General features: G+C 40.9%; 1 protein-coding gene across 1 annotated transcript; it reads right to left on the reverse strand.

The window, feature by feature from the left end:
- Positions 1-7,821: 7,821 nt before the first annotated feature.
- Positions 7,822-8,577, reverse strand: LOC138881407 (uncharacterized). The gene has a single exon (XM_070161629.1). The coding sequence runs from the start codon at positions 8,575-8,577 to the stop codon at positions 7,822-7,824; it is 756 nt and encodes a 251-aa protein (XP_070017730.1).
- Positions 8,578-16,197: the final 7,620 nt, after the last annotated feature.

Consider the following 16,197-nt stretch of genomic DNA (forward strand, 5'->3'; position numbering starts at 1 on the left):
TTTCTCAAATCACCTATTTCCTCCGCCTCTTCAAGCGCCGGAAAACACCAAGCTCCTGCCTGAAATACCACATCCTAGCGTAACCTGTATTGCTTATCTTACAACCATGGCCAAAACTTCCAAAACGGTCCCCAAAAAGGATAAAGCATCGTCTTCTTCTGCTTCTCGATCGGCCAAATCAGTGGTGCCACCTACACTTGAGGAAATCACTCTCGGTAATTGCATTATTAAGAAAGACTTAAGCATCGAGAATCCTCCCGATGTCGTAGGCCGATGCGAGCACGTATCTCGATGCATTAGCTTGATAACGAAGCAGCTCATCAAGGATGTCAAGAGGGACTATCGCTGGGGGGATAAGGTCGAGGTTCAAATCCCGAGCCCTAATGAAAGCATTACTACCCACAAGGAGGAGTTTTTGAGTGTTTACACTTATCCCTTCACACTGGGTCCCCTCGATCCAGTTGTGATCGACTTTTGCAGAAAGTACGAAGTCACCCTTGGTCAGATTTACCCTTCTTTTTGGCGTATCGTGATCATATTGCGGTATTTCTCTAAGAAGGCTAGAGGTTTTGAATTCACCCTCAGCCACCTGATTCGGTTGTATCGGCCCTAGTTATTTCGAGGGCTCATCAAGCTGCAGCGCCGAACAACAAAATCCTTCTTTGCCGGTACTGACGATCCCAAAGATCGGGGTTGGATGAGCCGGTTTGTTAGAGTAAAGACTTCGGATGTCATCCCCGAGGATAAAATGCCATTCCCGGAGAGGTGGAACTTTAACTGTAAGTGGAGTTCGTATTCCCTGTACCTATTCATACTTTGCTTCCATATTTCATAATGTTGTTATACTTCTTCTAGCAGCTAATGCTTGGGCGCCCACAGCGGTGCCCGAACTCGAGGATTGGGTCGTAAGTTAGCTGCCACTTCTTCCTACGACGAGCGCAAGTGGCGTGAGTTAGCGAAGGGCCAGTGGGAGGCCAAGAACCACGGTAAGTGTCTTTCAACAGTTTTAAACGCTCTTCATATATTGACAGCATTTTACTTACGCCTACTTGTGCAGGCCTCGGCGATGCATCTGAAATTAGGTCGGCTCTGATCGAGGAAAAATCCAAGCCTTCAAATCCAAAGTCCGAGAAGGACAATAAAAGAAAAAGGGTTTCAAAGCCCGAAGATCCTCAAAATAAGAAACCCTCCGCTTGAAGGTTGCAGAAAAGATTTTCTCAAACGGGTGCAGATTCGGTCCATGACTCTCCGGATAATGAAGAATATGATGATAAAGAGTCAGCATTGGTGACTCGGACCAAGAAGCCAATCGAGGCCGCCAAGCCTTCCGAACTAGAAACCTCATTCCGTGGTGAGGATGCCCCGAAGGAAGGAATGGGCCAAGCCCCTGTATCCCCGGAGGTTGAGATTGTCCCTCCGTCTTTAATAACCATTCCAGAGGGGGTAACTGCTGAGACCCCTAATGGTAATGAGAATGCCCTGAGTGAAGAGCTTAGGGCCGCAACAACAGGTCACTCCCTTTCATTGCCAACCTTTTCTGAGAGGGCAATCGATGAAACTAACGCTCTGCGCATGCCCGATCCGAGTAAGGTCATCAAGGACGATCTTTTCCAGGGTTGCTACACTGGGATTGAGGATGCAGATGACCTGAATGATGTATCCACTATCTTTGAGGAGGCTCAATATCTCCTTTCCTGGGTAAGTACTTACCTTTAGTATAGCAATTTTTACTGTCTTTTCTTTTGACTAATATGTCTTGATTTCATGTATACGCCATTGCAAAGTTTAGGGTAGAGCTGAGCCAATGTGAGGCCGAGCTCAAGAAAGTTTCGGGCAAAGAAAACCCTGAGGCTCCTTTGTAGCCAGAAGGAAGATGAGCTTAAGGATCTCCGAACTGCACTGGCCAAGGCTCAAAAAAACGAGTCCAAGCTAGACGAGCAGGTAACTTTGATTTTAGCAGAGTACGGCCTTCTTGGCCCTGCTTCGGAGGCTAATACTTCGATATCTCAGCTGCAGCAAAAGTTAGATATGATTGGGCAGCTCCGGGGCGAGGTAGATCAAGTTCGGGCTGATTGTCATCAGTGGAAGAAGAACATGGATCAACTTGTGGACGATAAGGAAGCCATCGCGGCCCAACTGGCCTCGGCTGAAGCTCATCTCCGAGGTGTTGAAGCGAAGGATCTGGTTCAGGCTAGGAAGATCGAGGGGTTGGAGGCCGAGCTAGCTAAAGCCCGAGCCGAAGTTGCATAGGCTAAGGCTGAAGCTGTACAAGCTAAGGCCAAAGTCGAGAAAACGAAGGCTACGATTGATAAATCCATTACTATATACACGAGGGAAGCCGCAGCCGTTCAAGCTGAGTTGAGGGAGGCCTCCGACCGAGGGAGACAAAGCAATGAATTGGCTAAGTGCCAATCTTGGAGGGAGACTCTCAAAGAAATCCATGCCCGAGGTTCAACCTCGCCGAGGAGATAGCTGAAGCAAAGTCGCGAGAAACTGATGTTAGGTATCTTGTCTCATCTGATGACGAGGATGTGGTGAGTGACTTCGGGGATGAGGAGGGTGAAGAAGGTGTTCCCGAAGGGGAAGAGACTCCCGAAGATAGAGTTGCTGAAAATGAAGATGACACTCTCGGGGGTGTGACCCTGAAAATAGATTAGGTTTTCTTTTTTTGCGCCATAGCCCCTTACAGGTGTTGTAATATTTATGTAAACTTCCCTAATGAATATAAATTATCTTTTTTCTCTATCCTCGATTGGTGTTGAATTTTATTTTATCCCCGTTTGTGGAAAACTCCGATGGTTCAAATACTTAGCTCGAGTATCGGTTTAGACTCATAATAAACCCTTAGGTTTTTATCACTCAAGATCACACCCCTTAAGGTTTTAGATGATTCTCGAGCCAAGCTTAAAGTTACTTTGGTGCGAGCTCGGAACGATGGGCCTTTGGTTCCGAGCCAAATGAGAACAAAGTCTCGGACTCCCATAAGCTTTTGGCCCTATATCACTTTTAGGCTGGCCCTTAGGCTTTTGTATATTGGCCCTTAGGCTCTTTTTTAAAAATTGGCCCTTAGGCTCTTTAAATTGGGCCGTTTTAGCCTCTAAAAATGGCTATATAATTTTTCCCTCATTTCGGCTAAAAGACTTAGTGAAATTTTAGTTATGCCTTAGCATGTATTTTTGTACCCTTTGGGTTTTTTGAAGGCTCGACGTATCGGAACCTTATTAGTCATTTCGCTTGTGTAGGCATGATCGAATACCTCTTAAGCTTTTTCCAAAGGCTGGTGTTGTCGAAGCCTTTAGATTATTTGAGGGCTGATTTTATTGAAGCCCTTAGATTTTTAGGGGGCCGAATTTATCGAAGCCCCTTATATTTTGCTTTTGCCGAGGGTAGCCTGAATTAATAGGTTTTTCAATGTTTGAAGACCTTTAATTTTATAGTAAAAATTGGACGTCTCCGAATCGCATTATTTTGGCCATAGCCTTTATGTGACCGTAGTCTTTTAATATGGTCATAGCCTTCGGGTTTCTCACTTGGACTTGTTTCCCGAAAAACTTTCCGAACTTGTTTGAAGAGTTTGTCCCCGAGTATATTGGCCTCAACCTTTGTTTCGAGGGGATGCCTTTTTGAGGTCTTATGAGTCTGAATTTTTGATGGCTCATATGTATTGACTGCTAGTGACAGTCCCCGGGTACTTCGAGGTGCTTTGGCCCTTGAGCCGCTTCCCGTAGGATTGTAAGTGTAGAGCTCGTATGATATAAAACTTCTTTGAGATACAAAGTATTTTTAATATAAACATAATGCTTCTTTAAATAGTTGATACATGCGTACATGTTTTGCCGTCGGGGATCGACTATTCTATACGGACACGATTCATTTGACCGTTTGGCCCATTACAAAGTTCTCCTATCGAGGCCCTCTTAGGCGTGAAGTATCTTTCTCAAAAGTATAACCTCCGAGGGTGATGCCCCCCAGTATTCGAGGTTGATTGAAAAGTAGCCTTGAATACTTGTTGAATGCTCCTTAGGTAGCATATAGGTGTTGCCTCGTTAAAAACCTTGTCGGTAAAACCCATTTGGGATAAAACCCGATCTAAGGGAAAAAGAGTGCAACACATTCTTTCAAACCCAAGGTCTTCGAGCTGAGAGGTACCTCGATATCTCCAATCAAACATATGCAAGGTGTTAGTTTTAACTACAAATGGAAAAGGGGAGAAGGTCATACCTCAGTAGTAGTATCGCTTGAGCAATGATACATTCCAATTGTTTGGTAGTTGCTCTCCTTCCATTGTGCTAAGTTTGCAGGATCCTTTCCCTACGACCCCGAGGACACGATACAGTCCTTCCCAATTGGGACCTAGTTTCCTTTTGTTTGGATCTCGAGTGTTGAGAGTGACTTTCCTTAGGACTAAATCCCCGACTCTAAAGTATCGAAGATTCATCCTTCTGTTGTAATACCTTTCAATCCTTTGTTTTTGCGCGGCTATTCGAATTAATACGGCCTCATGTTTTTCATCGAGTAGTTCGAGAGAAGTGTTCATAGCTTCACGATTTGAGTCCTCGGTGGCATGCTAAAACCTGATGCTAGGTTCCCCCGACCTTGACTGGGATCAATGCTCGGACCTGTATACTAAAGAAAACGGGGTCTCCCCCCGTGCTGGACTTTGATGTCATTCGATATGACCACAGTACCTCGAGCAATACTTCTCTCCATTTCCCCTTCGCATCATCTAACCTTTTATTCATATTTTGAATGATGGTTTTGTTTATGGACTCGGCCTGACCATTTGCGCTTAGGTGGTAAGGTGCTGATAGGATCCTTTTGATTTTATGGTCCTCGAGGAATTTTTTTACTTTGCTGCCGATGAACTGTTTCCCATTATCACATGCTATTTTGGCGGGTATCCCAAACCGACATATGATGTGGTCCCATATGAAGTCGATGACTTCCTTTTCTCTTATCTTCTAGAAGGCCTGCGCTTCAACCTACTTTGGGAAGTAGTCAGTTAAAAATAAAATAAATTTAGCTTTACCTAGCGCCGTTGGTAGGGGGCCGACGATGTCCATCCCCCATTTCATGAATGGCCACGAGGATAGGACCGAATGGAGTTGTTCACCGGGTTGATGGATCAAAAAGGCAAATCTTTGGCATTTATCACACTTTCTGACGAACTTCTTGGTATTCTTTTCCATGTTGTCCCAATAATACCATGCTCTGATTACCTTGCGAACCAGAGAATCTGCACCAGAATGGTTCCCACAGGTACCCTTGTAGATTTCTCGTAGTACGTAATCGGTATCCCCAGGTACCAAGAATACTGCCAATGGTCCATCGAAGGTTCTTCTATATAATGTTCCATTTTCATCGAGTGAGAACCGAGATGCTTTGGCTCGAAGTGTTCTTGATTCTTTTGGGTCTGCGGGGAGCTTCCCATGTTTCAAGTAGTCGATGTACTTATTCCTCCAATCCCATATTAGACTTGTTGAATTAATCTCTACATGGCCTTCTTCGACCACCGACTTCAATAATTAGACGACAGTCCCCAAGATAGTATCATCTTCTTCGACCGATGACCCCAAGTTCGCAAGTGCATCGACTTCGCTATTCTGTTCTCGAGGTATATGATCCAATGTCCATTCCTTGAAGCAGTGCAATGTCATTTGAAATTTGTCCAAGTACCTCTGCATTCGATCGTCCCGAACCTCGAAGCTTCTGTTTACTTGATTTACTACCAAAAGGGAGTCACACTTTGCCTCGATGACCTCTGCTCCAAGTCTTCTAGCTAGTTCGAGACCTGCGATCATGGCCTCATACTCGGTCTCATTGTTAGTCAACTTAGAAGTTTTGATAGATTGCCTAATGACACTGCTCGTAGGCGGTTTTAAAACGATGCCGAGCCCGGACCCTTTCACATTTGAGGCATCATCTGTAAAGAGGGTCCATACCCCTGACGACGTGCCCATTTTTAACAAAAGTTCCTTTTCTACTTTGGGCACGAGGAAAGGTGCAAAATCAGCCACGAAGTCCGCCAAATTTTGGGACTTGATAGTTGTTCGAGGCTGATATTCGATATCATATCCTCCAAGTTTGATGGCCCATTTGGCCAACCTGCCCGATAATTCGGGTTTATACAAGACATTTTGAAGTGGTTACGTGGTCAGCTCACATATACGATGGCATTGAAAATATGGTTTTAGTTTCCTAGATGCGCTTATTAATGCAAGAGCTAACTTTTCCAAATGGGGGTACCTGGTTTTAGTATCTCTAGGGTCCGACTCACATAATAGATAGGGAATTGTGTACCTTTCTCTTCCCGAACCAACACGCCACTTACCACCACCTCGGACACGACTAGATACTAGTAGAGCATTTCATCTTCCTTTGGAGTATGGAGCAGGGGTGGGCTTGAGAGATACCGTTTTAATTCTTCCAAGGCTTGTTGACATTTCGGAGTCCATACGAAGTTGTTCTTCTTCTTGAGTAGGGAAAAGAAATGATGGCTCCGATCTGATGACCTCAAGATAAATCGACCTAGGGCAGTTATCCTCTCGGTCAGCCGTTGTACGACTTTCACATTGTTCACCATGGTGATCTCCTCGATGGCTTTGATTTTATCGAGGTTGATCTCGATCCCCCTGTTCGATACCATAAAGCCCAAGAACTTTCCTGAGCCGACTCCAAAATTGCATTTCTCGGGGTGAGCTTCATGTTGTATTTTCTTAGGATATCGAACGTCACCTGCAAATGGGTCAAATGTTCCTCTGTGTGTAGGGACCTAACTAGCATGTCATCAATATAAACTTCCATAGACTTACCTATTTGATGCTCGAACATATTATTAACTAGGCGTTGATACGTGGCTCCTGCATTCTTCAGTCCGAAGGGCATTACATTATAGCAATATGCACCATACTTTGTGATGAACAGAGTCTTTTCCTGGTCCTCCGAGGTTCATTTAAATCTGATTGTACCTGGAGTAGGCATCGAGAAAGGTAAGGATCTTGTGGCCAGCCGTAGTATCGATCAATCGATCGATGTTGGGCAGTGGGAAAGAATCTTTGCGGCATGCTTTGTTCAAATCCTTGTAGTCTACACATATTCTAAGTTTGTTTCCCTTTTCAGGGACTACTATGTTAGCTAACCATTCGGGATATTTTACTTCCATAATGGATCCTATCTTGAGAGAAGTTTGGTTACCTCTTCTTTGATGAATGCATGCTTTATATCGGACTAAGGTCTCCTCTTTTGCTTCACCGGTTTAGATCTGGGATCAACACTTAGTCGATGGGTGGTTATCTCCGGTGGGATTCCTGTCATGTCTAAGTGGGACCAGGCAAAACAATCAATATTATCGATAAGAAATTAAATGAGTTTTTTCCTGAGTTCGGGGGTTAACCTTGTCCCCAGGTATACCTTTCGTTCTGGAAGATGTTCTATCAATATGGCCTGCTCGAATTCCTCGACCGTGGACTTTGTCGCATCTAATTCTTCTGGGGCAATGAAGGCTCGGGGGGTGAGAAAATCTTCTTCTTCATCCTCAGCAACCTGTTCATCGGACACTTGTCCCCCGGGCTCAACCGAGGACACATACTGTGATTGCTATTTGTCCATCTGTTCATCCTTTGACTTTTCCGATGTGGATGGTGCCGATACCGATTCCAAGTCGTGCACTGCAAACATCTCCTTATCTGCATGTTGCTCTCCATATACTATTTTCATGCCATCCTTTGTTGGGAACTTAAAGATTTGAAGGAGAGTTGATGGCACCGCCCTCATGCTATGGATCTATGGCCTTCCAAGCAAAGCATTATACCTCATGTTACCTTAGATGACATGAAATTTGGTGTCTTGTATGGTTCCGACCACGTTGACTGGGAGGATGATTTCTCCCTTTGTTGTTTCACTTGCCATGTTAAAGCCATTCAAGACACGAGATGCCGATATGATTTGATCGAGCAACCCGAGTTGCTCCACTACCCTTGACCTGATTATATTTTCCAAACTGCCTGGATCCATGAGAACACGTTTAACTTGAACTTTATTTAAAAGGATAGAAATTACCAGTGCATCATTGTGAGGCTGAGATAAGGCCTCGATATCTTCCTCGCTGAATGTGAGGGTGTTCTCGGGCATGTAATCCCGAGTCCATTTTTCCCTTGTGATGGAAACTTTGGTACGTTTGAATATAGGTATTTGTGGGACGTCGACTCTATCGATGATCATGTGAATGACATGCTGAGGTTCTTCTAGTTCATTCTTCCTATTTGCATCCCTTTCTCGGAAATGGTTCTTGGCCTGGTCGCTGAGAAATTCATGAAGATGTCCTTCGTTGAACAACTGGGCTACCTCCTCTCTAAGCTGCCTGCAATCTTCAGTCCTGTGCCTATGAGTACCATGATATTTGCACATCAAGTTAGGGTTCCTCTGAGAAGGATCGGTCTGCATAGGCTTGGGCCATCTAGTTTCTTTAATTTTGCCAATGGCTAAGACGATCCCCGAGGCATCGACACTGAAGTTATACTCCGATAATCTGGGTGCCTCTGCCGATTCTAAGTGTTTATCAAACCCGGTTTTGCTCATGAGTCCCCGAGAACTTTGACCTCGATCTGTTCTTTGATCATTTCAAGGTACGTTGCGCCTTGAAATGTTCCTTCGATCCTCGACGTATGGCTGATATCTTTCTTTATTCGATCTTGACCCCTTGTCTGCATTTCCTGACTCCCTTACTAGTAACCTGCTTGGATAAACTGAGCCCGAGCGGGCTCCCAATTGGTTATCTTGACCCTAATTTTTGATTGGTACCTATTATGCACATCCACAAGTCACAACATGATACTTGACCAAGTTTTGCTTCAACTGCTTCGAAGCTATCAAACTTCGTTCATTTAGCCCCTGAGTGAAGGCTTGTACGGCCCAATCATTGGAGACCGGTGGTAAATCCATTCGTTCTGATTGGAAACGGGATACAAACTCCCTCAACATCTCGTTCTCCCTTTGCTTTATTTTGAATACATTAGACTTCATTATTGCAACTTTTATGGCACCGGCATGTGACTTTACAAATGAGTCTGCCAACATGGCAAACAAATTGATAGAGTTCGGTGGTAGGTTATGGTACCAAATCATGGCACCTTTAGACATCGTTTCCCCAAACGTTTTTAGCAAAACAGATTCAATCTCATTGTCTTCCAAATCATTCCCTTTTATGCCACAAGTGTATGCGGTGATGTGCTCGTTGGGATTAGTGGTTCCGTTGTATTTCGGGATATCTGGCATCCGAAACTTCTTCGGGATGGATTTCAGAGCCTCACTCTGGGGGAATGGCTTTTGCACGAACTTCTTCGAGTCTTGTCCTTTCAAAATTGGAGGTGCTCCCGGTATTTGATCGACCCTTGAATTACATGTCTCCACCTTTTTGTCATTTTCTTCAATCTTCCTTTCTCCGCTCTCAATCCTTTTGGCGAGCTCTTCGAGCATTTTTATAATTGTGGGATCGGTTCCCGAGCCATTTTCATCGGGCCTTTCTAGTGCTGGTTCAACACGCCACAAGTTTACTTGTTTGGCTGTATTTGGAGTTCTATTTTGACTCTGAAGTTGAGCGATGATGGCTTGCTGGGCTTGCAACATTTCGAATATCACCTGAAGGCTGACTCCTCCCTCTTCCATTCCTCGTGTTCTTTGGCCGTTGGGTCGGGGTTCCCTATGTTCATTCCGTACGGGGTCTGTGCCAACATCCATGTTTAGAGTGTTATGCAAACTGATATAAACTGGCTCCACATTCGGCACTTCCTCAGGGTTTATGGGTGGTACACCGACCCCTATACTGCTATTTTCTCTTAGACCTGCGTCCTCGTGAATGGGTGCATTCTTTGTGCTAGACATGTTCAAGCCTGAAATCAAAGAATCTTTGACAAGAAAAAGTGTGAAGAATAACGTGTGTTATCATAAAACTAGCACTAAAACAATCACTATTATCTTTAGCCCCACGATGGACACCAAACTGTTTACCTTAAAAAATGGGGGTAACAATTAAATGTGATTTGTGATTTTAAAGATATGTGATTTATTCTAATACTAGTGAATATACAAGTAATATTAAGTTTAAATAAGAAGAATTGATGAATCAAACCAGTGTTGCTAGAACAATAAGGACTTCGAGCTTGACTTTCTTAGGGCTCTCGAGGTCAGCTAAGAGCAATCAAGTATGAATAATAAAGTAAAAATAATAAAGCTGAAGAACACTTGTTGAGCACAGTAAACAAGAAAAGCAGAGTAGAATAGTCTATTGCAGTGAATAATGTGTCTTACAAGATGATTGGGGTCCCCTTTATATAAGAAGAGAAAACCCTAATTTGGTACATTTCCAATTATGGCAAAGAATTCTATTGGTACAGTTGTACAATAATCTAGTACGGACTTGTACTATTTCATACAGATCTTATCGTATAATTTATGTCATGATCCACGTGTTCTTGAGAAATTCCTGCTCTTTCTAAAGTGTTTTCGAGATTATGCTGCCCTCGATGTAGGTCGTGCCAGGCCTTCGATCTGCTTCCTCGAGGTGTGTTTCCTTCAACCGGGTCCGACCTTCACTTCGAGTCGCCTAGACTCGGACTCAAAGCCCTATTTAAGACTTCGAAATCGGGCTCCTTGATTTAGCCGTATACACACATTTATGTAGATTTATTGTACAAACAAACCATGCGACTAGATGTAATTGATTTGTCAGTGGGTGGAAAAACTCATGCTTTTGTTACGTATTCTAATTTGTGAAAAATAAAAAAGGGAATCTTACGGAGATGTCTCAAATAAGTCCTAACTTACCAATCTCTAATCATTAATTATAGACTTTCCAAAACTAGTCAAGTACATAAAAAAATTAAAAACCCAAATAATTAAGTATTTTTTCGCTCCAAAAATCACACGCAGAGATCTCCTTCCATATTTTTAAGCGTGATCAGTAGCATTAAATGCAAGATAGATATATATTCCAAATTTCTAAGCAAAAAGTATTTTTCAATGGGTATGATTGAAATTCATTGAAAATATATACACGAGTCAATATACACAATTTGAAGAAGATTGGAGGTGATTTGAACTGATTTGATATCAAAATTCGTACTAGCTAAAATCGAGCCTTCTGCGATACATGTATCTCACACATAGGTATACCTGGATATACATGTGATATACATCTGATACAAATATGATATATATGTGAAACACAAATGATACACAGTGTGATACACATATCATCATTTTTCTTGTTCATATTCTACTTCAACTTTTCAATTCAGACCGCCTCAAAACTCTACTAAATCATCCTAACACTGAGATTAAACTCCTTAAGATGTATCCAATATATTCCAACAACACTCACTTAAAAGAAAGTAAATATTTGACATTTTTGGCTACAAATGTCTAATATTGATAATTTTTATGAATTGGCCAATTTTTGTACTGTCAGTCTATCACGACCTATTTTCTGAACAAGCAATGGCCGACACTTGATCATTAAACTTGATCGAGCGAATCATTTGCACTTATAAAATATTTTATAACTTCAAACTTTATATGTATCAAAGTAATACTTTAACCATAATACTTTCAATTAATTTAAATATCTAAAATAAACCAACTCCAAAACTTTATTCGTAATAACTACTAAAATAATGCAAAGTTATTATAAAAAAACATCTGAATCTTAACCCACCGATTGTGTCTATGAAGCCTCTACTAATAAACTGACGCACTGCTCAGGACATGAGACTAGATGACTAGTTCTCCAAGTAAACAAAGAATAACTAAATAAAGATGACTCAAAGGAATACTCCACGAACAAAAGCGGAGCTCACCAATAGCACTGGAAGAGAGGGAAGTCCTAATCATTAGCCTGCTCGCTTGCAAAATTGGTTCCTATATTGTACTGCAGACCAACGTAAGTTCCCAAAAGAGAATGTTAGTACCATCCATTTTACTCAGTGAGTCTCAACTAGGCCCCATTAAAGCAGAGAATGAAACTTAATAAAATATACACTACAAGTAGAGATTCCAAATGCATGAAAACATTAAGCTTCTAAGAAAAATTCTAAAATAACTGCATAACAACAGTTTATGAATATTCTAAAAGAAATTCTTTTCTTTTTCTTTCTTATAAAAAAAATACTTCACTTTATGCTTCGGGAGTTCCAACTATCCTGACTTATTTCTGCCTTAGTCACATTGTGATCGGCACGGGTTCAATCCCGACTTAATTGAATAGGCCCAATCTACGAGGTGCCACTCGCTTCATGGTTATTAGTGCTCATGTATCATACCTTAGCCTAGCTAGGCAAATTCTCAGCAACGACACCCTCGACAATGACACCCTCGGCAACGACACCCTCGGCTCGTGTGCTCCCTACTTTGACACAAGTAGTTTCAGGAAGTCAACGCCTTGCTTAGGACCCTTGGCCTGGACGATGACCCCTTCAGAATAGAGGATACTCCCAAAAATCTTTTCTTTCTAAAACTTTTTCTTGTGACTGTTCAAGTCTAATCTTGTTTGAAAGCCATCTATCAATATTCGTAACAATATTCTTGAGTGTATACATAGCATAAGTATGAAATAAAATTACTCAAAGTACTTTTAAAGTTCTTTCTAACTCTTTAATTTTTACATGTAAGATAATGTAATAAAGCATAAAATGTGCAAAATAGATGCTTATACTTCTCGAGTAAAATATATAAGTTTTAAAGCATTTTATCGAAAACTCTTTAAAGTATTTTATCGAACACTTCGTGGGGATGGTTTTGTGAGTAGAATCACTTTAGTAGAGGGTTATATCCATTCACCTCAATTTGTCCTTTCAAGCAATAATGTAAGTTTCAATTCTTGTAATCAACTCAACGATCAAATACTACAATAATAAGTCACAATAAGTGTCCAACTTTCCCAAGGTATTAATCTTTTGTCAACCCCAAGAACTTTAGGTTCAACTTCTAAATTTATAAGTTTTGGGGTGAGGTCTTGTTCTAACAATTCTTTACTATCTGCAACAATCTTAACCCATTATAGTAATCCAATAAAAGTGAAGAATTTATCTTGTAACACTAAAAACCTAACTCGTACTGAATGGGTGTTCTTGAGGTTTGTAAAAACTTTCCTATGAATTCACCCTATTAGAATGTTAGATTCTAGTGTATAATGATGTTATAGCTTACAATACCATAAAAAGAATAACCTTAGTCATGGCCTAAAGAAGGTCCTGCGTGACTACTTCGATGGGAGAAGCAACGCTGCCTCTGTTTCTTGCTCCTTGAAATATCTATTTTTTTGTTATGTTGAATTCCTTGCAATTGTTTTCCAGCACTTGTCTCTCGTTCCTCCTAAGGCTTTAAGCCTTTTCCTTTTTTTTTTCCGTCTTTCAACAGATCATTCTGTGGGCTTTAGGCTCAAATCTTAGGTGTCTTGCTTTTTCTTTTTTATTTGACTTAACAAGTATTTAATAATATTCACTTTTAATAATTAATAATATTAAAATTATTAATATTCCCGATTTGTATATCCAATATTTATAAATAGAGAAGTAGCTCAAAAGTCAATCACAGGGGTTTACCTCCCACGTAGCCTCTTTTGAATCATGATTACTCCACAAAAATTTTACTGGAGACTTTTGTGATCTGTAAATACTTCACAATGCTCGCCATATAGGTAGTGTCGCCATATCTTTAACGCAAATGCCACTGTTGCAAGCTCCAAGTCGTGTGTGGGTTAATTCTTCTCATGATTCTTTAACTGCCAAGAAGCATAAGCAATAACTTTTCTATCTTGCGTAAGAACACAACCAAGACCAACTTTGGAAGCATCATAATACACTGTGAACCCACCCGAACCTGTCAGCAAGGTTAACATAGGTGTAGTGGTCAACCACTTCTTTAACTCTTGAAAACTCTGCTCACAAGCGTTTGACCACTGGAACTTAATTGCTTTCTAGGTCAACTTAGATAATGGAGCAGCAAGTGAGAAAAATCCCTCAACAAACTTTCTATAGTAACCAATTAACCCCAAGAAACTCCTAATTTCGGTTGGCGTTGTCGGCCTTGGCCAGTTCTTGACCACTTCTATCCTCTGAGGGTCTATCTTTATGTCTTCACTAGATATAATGTGGCCTAAGAATGCACTGACTGCAACTAGAACTCACATTTTGAAAAGTTGGCATAAAGTTCATTCTCCTTCAAGGTCTGCAAGGCTATCTTGAGGTGTTCTGCATGATCTTCCTTGATCTTAGAGTATACCAAAATATCGTATATAAATACATTTGTCACACTTCCTTTTTGCCTGCACCCCCCGAGAGGGAGTATAAAGGGGGTTTTTCCAATTAAAGGACAATCAAAACGAGATTATTTCACTTAAAGATTCAGAGTCGCCACTTGGGATAATTTGTGGTGTCCCAAGTCACCGGTTCAAATCCCGAATCGAGGAAAGATTGACTCTGTATTACAGTCCACGAACCAGAAATCTGGGTAAGAAATTCTGTTAACCCGGGAGAAGGTGTTAGGCATTCCCGAATTCTGTGGTTCTAGCACAGTCGCTCAACTGTTATATTTGGCCTATTTACTTGATTTTGATACATGTTTTAGCCTATGGTTCAATTTTAACTTTGTAACTGCTTTTATTAATTATTTTTAGAAAGATTCAACGTCGTCTAAAGCACATCTTGAACCATGTCACATAAATGCACCCGCGGTCCATGACACGTTTTATTTGACGTTGTTTAGATTTGGATTTGGATTTGGGTTACATAAATGCACACCCGAGTTTAGGAAGGTAATTTAAATTACGCATCTAAAGCAACTACGTATTTTTGAACTAATACTAATGCAGACTATTATTGCTATGATAATATAGTCACTGTAATTACCAAGCAGAGACAACCAATGTTTCCAAAAGCTAATCAACAACTACCCTTGGAACATAAAGCCCAGAATTCTCGTTCCTTCAACTTTATTAAATGATCAAGTGAGACAACGAAGGAAAGACATTCATTTTGAATGCATCAAATATTCAGTATTCTGTCAAAATCTTCAATATTAACCAAAAGTAATTCAAGCAATAAAATGGTTTAAAAAGAACAACAAGAGATGCGAACTTCCAACAATTGAAATACCATTAAAACTCTCAATTTTCAAGTTAGTGCTTATATATCCAAATTCTCATACTAACACAGATTTGAAGTAACATACACAAAGGCTCAAACTCATAAAACCAACTATAACTAATAATATATAAAAACTCAAAGCAGACACGCATAAAAGGTAAAACATTAAAGCAACAGTGACATGGATAGTGACATAAATCTGAAATACCCGAATCATAGAGAAATGAATTAAAGTGGTGAAAAAGAGAAAGAGCCACCTTAATTGCTGAAAATCTTCAAAACATGTGCATCGCAAAAGGGTATCCAAAAATAGCAGTCCTCAATTGAGCCACGGACCTTAAAATTGAACCGAAATCGGAACGCCGAATGACTCAACTCAACCAGATTTGGGATGGTGAATTCGGGCTGGTTTTTGCATTGGTTTTGAGGTGATTTTTTCAGTGGAATTTGCAGTGTCTCTCAGTTGTTGTTTCGGCTCTTTTCAGGGCTGATTTGGTTGGTTTTCGCCGGAAAATATGGCAAAATAGTGGTTGAAACACAGAGCATTTAATAAGCTTGGCAAAGGTTAGCTCACAAGGTGTAATCGTAGAGTACAAAATCCAATATGTAAGCCATTATTGATCTCTAATTTTGGAATGCTCGTCCCTTTTTCTTTTTCGTGAGAGATCCCCCAGTTGCTCCGAGGTCTTTTTTGCTTGAAATGGAGAGGAAGACAAAATCTGATGGGGGATCTTTTTTGCTGATGAAAAACGCCCTCTCCCCTCAGTTTTTAGGTGTAGTTACTATATATGAATATGAATTAGGTTAGGGGTATGAGCCTAGAAATTATGGGCTTGGGAATTATGGGTTATGTCCAAAATTAGGCTTAAAAATGGGTTGCTCGAGCCCAAGTTTTTATTCTTTTCGCGAACGAGCCTAATAATACGATCTTATTTATTAATTAATCCTACTTAAGTAAAATAACCATTAAAATAAGACTGACCGTTAAAACAAAACTATTTTTTGTATTTTTCAAGATTTAAATTGACTACAAAATATTAATGAACCTATTTTTTTGTAT

The sequence above is a fragment of the Nicotiana sylvestris genome, chromosome 11 (genome assembly GCF_000393655.2).
Source record: "Nicotiana sylvestris chromosome 11, ASM39365v2, whole genome shotgun sequence".
Taxonomy (NCBI): domain Eukaryota; kingdom Viridiplantae; phylum Streptophyta; class Magnoliopsida; order Solanales; family Solanaceae; genus Nicotiana; species Nicotiana sylvestris.